At 43.0% G+C, this 7695-nt stretch overlaps 1 protein-coding gene across 1 annotated transcript; it reads left to right on the top strand.

The window, feature by feature from the left end:
• LOC130095115 (uncharacterized) lies at positions 1-1554 on the top strand. Its single transcript, XM_056261770.1, has one exon. It carries the CDS (start codon positions 1-3, stop codon positions 1552-1554), a length of 1554 nt encoding a protein of 517 aa, XP_056117745.1.
• The last annotated feature ends 6141 nt before the right edge of the window (positions 1555-7695 follow it).

Here is a 7695-nt window from a genome sequence, read left to right on the forward strand (position 1 = left end):
ATGATAGATAGAAGCTGGAAAGAGAAGTATCTACCAAACACACCCATTAGGCCGCTTAGTGAAATCTTTGATGAGAGAGAAGAGCTGGAAGTGCACGCGGTGAATGGAGAAATCCTCCCTTTTGATGGCTGGGTCCTTATTGCCGTCAGTCTCAATGGAAATGGTGCGCTTAGCCAGTCGATCATGGTGCCTTTTCTCATCTGTAGCATTCCGCTTGCACAGCCACTACTTGGGTTTAATGTCCTAGAGGAAGTGATTCAAAATCGAACAAAAGAACTTGTCCCAGCACTTACCACGCTTCTATCTGACGCAATATCGGTTCCTGCTGAGAAAGTTGAGCTGCTGATGAACTTCATTCAGACTGACAAACCCTCTATGTATCACAGGTTGATAAGAACTGGTAATTATGAGACTACAGTCCCAGCCGGACAAGTAGCCTGGGTGAAGTGTCAGGTCCCATCCGCTGTAGACCAGTCAGACTCTCTTCTTTTGTTTGAACCTAACGAGAACAGTGGCCATCTCACCGAGCTTGAGATTGAGGAGGGCTTACTAGAACTACAGACTGCAAAAAGACCTTATGTCATAATACCAGTAAGAAATGACACGAAGCATCCTGTTACAATACCAAGGAAGACAGCCCTTGGTAGCGTCCAGACGGTGGCTAGAGTGATTGAGAACAATCCATTAGAGAGCCCCAGGCCCAGAGTAGCAGTCGTTAAAGCAGCAACAGCCCCAGTTAAACAGAGTGTTCCAGCGTTATGGCAGCCGCCTGCGGACCTCAGCCACCTTGGTGATGAGGAACAAGAAAAAGTCAAGAAAATGCTGTGGGAAGAATCGGCTGCTTTTGCACAAGACAGTCATGATATTGGATGTATTCCTAGTCTACAGATGTCTATCTCACTCAAAGACGAGATTCCAGTGCAGAGAGCTTACTCTTCGGTGCCCAAACCACTGTTCAAAGAGGTGAAGGAGTATGTACAAGATCTGCTCATGAGAGGTTGGATTGTGAAGTCAAAGTCCTCTTATGCTGCTCCAGTGGTCTGCGTCCGAAAGAAAGACGGTACACTCCGCCTCTGTATCGATTATCGTCTCTTGAATCAGAAGACCATACCTGATCGACATCCCCTACCTAGGATACAAGACCTGACTGATAGTCTCGGTGGTTATTCCTGGTTCAGCATCCTCGACCAAGGAAAGGCTTATCATCAGGGCTTTATCGCCAAGGACTCCCAGCACCTCACTGCTTTCATTACCCCCTGGGGGCTATATGAATGGGTGCGTATCCCTTTTGGCCTCTCCAACGCCCCAGCAGCTTTCCAGAGAAGCATGGAGGAGATGTTGAGTTCCTTGAGAGATGATTGCTGTCTTCCGTACCTTGACGACGTGCTCTGCTATGCAAAAACCTTTGACGAGCACGTGGAAGGGGTCCGTGAAGTACTCCAAGCTCTTCAGCGACATGGAGTGAAACTGAGACCTGAAAAATGTGAGTTATTCCGACGAGAAGTAAGATATGTGGGTCGTCTTTCTTGTGTCAGCTCAGGGAGTGAGAATTGATCCCAAAGACCTGGATGCAGTGCGGTCGTTAGCCAGCAGGACACCACAGACAGTGGGAGATGTAAGAAAGCTCACCGGGTTCCTGGGCTATTACCGTTCCTACATTCAGGACTTCTCAAGGATAGCAAAGCCCATCTATGAGCTGTTACAAGTCAAGCCAGGACAAGCTGCTGTAGCACGTGGAAAAAGTAAAGGTCCACAACTACCATCCAGAACCCCTGTGGAGTGGGCCGTCGAGCATCAGGAAGCCCTCGACCGACTTGTATCTCTCCTTGTTAGCCCCCCCGTGCTAGCATACCCCAACTTCGACTTACCCTTTGTATTACATACCGATGCTTCAGACCAGGGGCTCGGCGCGATTCTTTATCAACATCAGAATGGCAAGTTAAGAGTCATTGGGTACGGGTCTAGGACTTTGACTGCGGCTGAGCGAAACTACCACTTGCATAGTGGAAAGTTAGAGTTCCTCGCCTTGAAATGGGCCGTGTGTGAAAAGTTCAGGGATTATTTATTCTACGCACCCCATTTCACAATATTCACAGACAACAATCCCCTGACCTACGTCATGACTACAGCCAAGCTAAATGCAGTTGGCCATCGGTGGGTAGGAGAACTCTCCGATTTCAGATTTGACATAAAGTACAGACCAGGAAAGGCTAACATCGATGCCGATACGCTGTCGAGTCTTCCTTTAAACATTGAGGCCTATGCTGAGTCCTGTACCAAAGAGTGTACCGAAGACGTGGTTCGTGCGATATGGGATGGAAGTAAAGTAGCCAAACTGAAAGATGTACCGTGGGTGGCGGCTCTCAACATCTCTTCCCAAGCCGACTTATCCCCCTCATTTGATCACTTGACCGCAATCAGTCACGATGAGCTTGTGGAGGCACAACATGCAGATGAAGCCATCGGTGAAATGATCAAGTTAAAAGAGGCGGGTACACCTTTAACTGACGAGATACGGAAAGCGGCTAGTGGAGCCACTAGGAGACTATTTCATGAATGGGGAAAGTTAGTTTTGGAGAATGGTCTCTTGTACAGGCGTGCTAATGAAAGAAGGCAGTTGGTGCTCCCTGCTAAGTACAAAGACATTGTCTTGAAGAAACTCCATAATGAAATGGCCCATGTCGGTACGGAAAGAGTCCTCAATCTTGCCAGAGAGAGATTTTATTGGCCCTTCATGGCTAGAGAGATCGAAGAACATATCACGAGGAAATGTCCATGCATAAAATCGAAGAAGCCAGTTACTCATGTTCGCGCGCCAATGGGTAGTATCACATCAAGCTCGCCACTGGAGTTGGTGTGTATTGACTATCTACACCTAGAGACCAGTCGTGGGGGTTACGAATATATCCTTGTGGTCATCGATCACTTTACGAGATTCGCCCAAGCTTATCCGACAAAGAACAAGAGTGGGAAAACGGCAGCTGAGCGAATCTTTAATGATTTCGTCCTCCGCTTCGGATATCCATCAAAGTTACACCACGACCAAGGCCGTGAATTTGAGAACGAGCTCTTTCGGACGTTGCAACAGTTGTCAGGTATTCTTCATTCGAGAACATCACCATACCATCCCCAGGGGAACCCGGCGGAGCGGTTTAATCGGACGATACTCCAGATGCTAAGAACGTTGCCAGAGAAAGAAAAGGAACGATGGAAAGATCAAATCCCACAAGTCATTCATGCGTACAATTGTACTCGGCACGAGTCGACAGGCTACTCACCTTTCTTCCTTCTTTATGGTCGTCATCCTCGCCTTCCAGTTGACTTACTGTTTGGGTTGGTTGAAGAAACGGAGCCTGACTCGCCAAAGGGATATGCAAAGAAGTGGGCAAAGCAGATGTCGGAGGCTTATCGAATTGCTAACGAGAGTAGTAAACAGGCCAGTGCCAAAGGCAAAGTGCTTTACGATAAGAAAGCAAGGGGAGTGGTACTACAGCCTGGCGATAGAGTCTTGGTCAGGAACCTTGGTGAGCGCGGTGGACCAGGAAAACTACGGTCATATTGGGAGAAATCGATTTACGTTGTGAAAGAACAGTTCGCGGATAACCCAGTATACGTAGTCTACCCTGAGTTTGGAGACAAGAGAAAGACAAGGACATTACACCGTAATCTGTTGTTATTAGCAAATGACCTTCCGGTGGAAGCTCTTCCATGCCAAGATGCTCCTGAAAAGAGAACACAGAAAAGGAAACATCAGACTCGACGCACCAATGTCTCAGAACGTGCAAGTCCACAGGAAGTATCAGGTTCAGACTCAGATTCTGGAGAAGACTCAGATGGTCCTCGTTATTGGTTGAGGGTACCAGTAGAAAAGATAAAGAAGATACCTGTGGTAGCCCCACCACAACGACCAGTAACCTCTCTGAGCCAGGCAACTCCAATACCTGCTGAAGAAGAGGAGGAATTTAGGATGCACCACGTACCTGAAACGGATTCGTTACCTGGGGGAAACGTAGAGATAGAGGAACCTGGAGAAGATGAAGATCAGTTTGTTGTTGCGGGACCTGAGGAACAAGATGGATATGATGAGGATCCAGAGTTCAGTCAAGAGGAAAAGTTTCCAGTCAGTGCAGTGCCAGATAACCAGACCCAGGTCAGAAGGTCAAGTCGGGAGCGACGACCTAAACAGATTTTCACATATGAGAACCTTGGTCAGCCTACACAGACAACACAGGCTACAGTTAATGTGACAAACACACACTTACAATCACCTGTTTACCCTGTACCTCAGACTACTCAACCTTTGCACCCATTTATGCCTTATTCAACCCCAACATGTCCACTTAACCTTTATTCTACCCTTTACCCCCTATTTACATACATGCCTTATACGGTACCAGCAACACCATATATATTGCCAGTTCCAGTTGCTTGTTAAAAGAGACTTTTGAGTTAGATAAGTTAGAGAAGAAAATGGTGGGACCCATTTCTTTTTGCTGGGAAGTGTGTGACGATCACAAAAGGATTGTAATTGTACTTTAAGTATATTCAAAATTATTGGTTTCATTTTGAAAATGTTATTGTGTTATTTTGGAAAAAGAAACATTCAGAAGGGTTTTATTGTAATGTGATTCCTTTTAAAAGAAAAAGAGAGAAGTGTGCAATGCTACTCCTGACCGTTAGGGGCAGAGTCGAGCGATGGGTGTTAAGCTGTGCGAGTCGTGAGTTTTTCATTACTCCAGAGAGCTTGAACTTGAACACTGTCTCCTCGTTTCTCTCCTGTGTTACAGGTGGGTAAATGTATAAAAACACTTTAAAGTTGAATTTAACCATGCTGAAATGTGTTTATATATAATGTGAATATAAGTGAATTGTTTTAGAGAAGTGATGCTCGTCAGAGGTTGTTTTTGAGGTTGATTTAAGCGAGAGAGAAAAGCTCGACCGATTAGCGGCCTACTGAAAACGCACATGTAACGTTTGTGAGCGCGTCAGAAAAAATATATACATTTTCCCTTATACAAATGCACATGAAGGTATTTTATAATGGTTAATAAGTATTGTTTAACATACTATATATGTGTTTTGAAGATCGATTGATAATAGTTAATGTGTTAAATAAGGTTTAAAGTTATATTTAAAGTTATATTTGAAGTATATTAATAATTCTGAGAGTGATTTACAGCATCGTATTAATGTGATACTGGAAAAATATTGTGAATAGAAATGATTAATCATTTAAGAGAAGTAATTGAAGTATTTTGCTATGGTTTTTGTATTTCTTTTTTGATGAATAGTGTGAAATATAAAAATACAGAGTCAGTAAACATGAATGTGAAATTGAGAAGTTTATTTTATTGCAGATTGTGAATTGACATGAACACTGAAAGTCATTATAATGTTAAGAAGACATTGAAAATGTGATATGTGAAACATAATGTGACTCTGAGAAACAGAGATTTGTTTAATGCACATATTGTGAATAAATTACTCCAGAGAGCTTGAACTTGAACACTGTCTCCTCGTTTCTCTCCTGTGTTACAGGAGAATAATCTGTTCCTCACGGGTGCCGACGCCACGGTACCCGTTACATAATGCTGAAGTTAATGAACATTTTTGATTAAGGCAACATAAGTTACATAATACAGATATATTAGCCTACTACAGTGATATTTAACCAAAGACTCGCGCTTGAAAGTTGAAAGTAGTTTGTTGAAAGAAAGTTGAAAGTAGTCTGTTGAAAGTAGCCTACTTTGTTGATGCTTTTACACTTTTAAATTTCCTTTTAATGTTCGATGGTTGAAGGGTGAGTAGATTAATGTCATCTCATTGTGACACTTTTTTTAACGTATTGCATTGATAGAGCTAGCCTTTTCACTGATTGTTTACAGCTTAAATGAAGTCACACCGATAATCATGCGATCACACCAATAATTCACGCAAAGCCCTACTGAGTCATGGGGCTTAGGAATAAGGTGGATAGAACATACTTGTTAAGCGGTCGTGAATTACTTATTCAAAACTAGTACCTATTCAAGAGAGTATATGTGATTTCGGACGGAGCCATACTTTTAAAATAGTTTGTCAAACAGAGCAACCATAAACTTTGTATGTTTAATTCAGTAATTTACGTTCCGTACTCATTACAGAAATAAAAAATTGTTTTTGCATTTTAATTTAATTTTGTGTAAAAATGTATTTACTTCTGCAGTTGGATCAAAAATTTAATTTCTCATGGAAGGTGCAGTGTGTTGCATTCTGGGATAATTTGCATGTTATGGTTGCTACTCTGAACATATATATACCTTTCTCAATCTTTCATTTTTATCAGTCATCCTGATTTGTGCATGTGTACCTAATGTAAACAATAAAGGCCTGTTCACACAAAGAATGATATCTACAAAGATAACTTTCGTAGCCTATCCTGTGATTCCTACCCCTAGTCACCACGTCATTTTTCACACGACCCCAGACTGAGCCCATACATGTGTACAAGAGGGATGGTCGTTTTAGTAGAAGTAACCACGCCCACGTCAAACATTCTGGCGCCCTGTTGCTAACGTGAATGGAAATTGACTTGATAATTGACAACTAGACTCCAGAGAATCTTTTTGCACGTGTTTGGTTCCGACCGGGCAAAAAACCTAGGTTTAGCTCACAAAAGTATACAGGTTTCTTGAAAACATCCCCCTGAATTTCACCAGTATGACATCAATCCAAGACATGCTTTCTGTCAAGGATTCCAATGATATAAGACACTTGAGCCTGTGACAAATGGTTTAGGATTTATGACCCATTATGTACTTTCGATCACTGTAGCACCATCAGGTCGAATGGGGTGAGCCTTGGTGACATAAGGGGCTTCTTAGGAACTAAGTTCTAGGAACTAGCCACCATGGGGTGGCTCCCCACGGACCGTTTTCCTGGTTGCATTTGCACCGCCAGTATGAACTCTGAAGTGACATAAGCCACGCTTGTTGTGACTTATTTTGACAACGCAAAAGCCTGAGCAGTGCTCGCATGGTCCATGTTCATTAGTTTATGATTTGTCTAACAGTCCTGTCTCATACATCATTAGAAATAACTGTTATACATAAAAAAGTGGACAGTAATGCAAAGTTATTAGCGCATGTCATGTGGTTGATGTCCAGTGTTGCTAGCTGAGCAGAAATACATATTCATGTTTTGCTTGGTCCCCTCAGTTGCATTGGATTTTCTCCTCAGCGTAAAGGTTAAGAGGCCCATCTATCACGGTTTATGTTTGTAGAGTTTCTGAAGTTAATGGCTATAATCTATGTGTGTTTACACAGCCTTTATAATGGCAAGTGCTGGTGTTTCGCGTGCGTTCGGCCAATCAGCGTACACTTACGTCACAGATAGTTCCTATAGTGCTCTGAAGGAGGAGCTAAATTAGTTCCTAGAAATAAAATCGTTCCTAGTTCCTGCGGTGCGAACACGCCAAAATCCAGGTACTTCCGCCAATAGTTCTAGGAACTATGAAAAGGTTCCTCTGGTGCGAAAGCCCCAATAAACAGGGTGGGTATACTAGCATCCCTCAAAGTTTCAAGTCCTTATTTTGTGTTGTAATAGGCCTAGCCCCACAAATGACTTGAGCAAAATGTCACCCCATATAGGCTTTTTGTGGTACATGTCTGAACAGAAACCATGTAAACTGCAAGTAAAGACATCAAAAAACCCAAA

This window comes from Rhinichthys klamathensis, unplaced genomic scaffold (genome assembly GCF_029890125.1).
Source record: "Rhinichthys klamathensis goyatoka isolate OS25496 unplaced genomic scaffold, OSU_Roscu_1.1 h1tg000185l_1, whole genome shotgun sequence".
NCBI lineage: Eukaryota > Metazoa > Chordata > Actinopteri > Cypriniformes > Leuciscidae > Rhinichthys > Rhinichthys klamathensis.

Bases quoted from the DNA above. Each gene is read 5' to 3' on its own strand.
- LOC130095115 (XM_056261770.1), top strand. From the start codon at position 1: ATGATAGATAGAAGCTGGAAAGAGAAGTATCTACCAAACACACCCATT.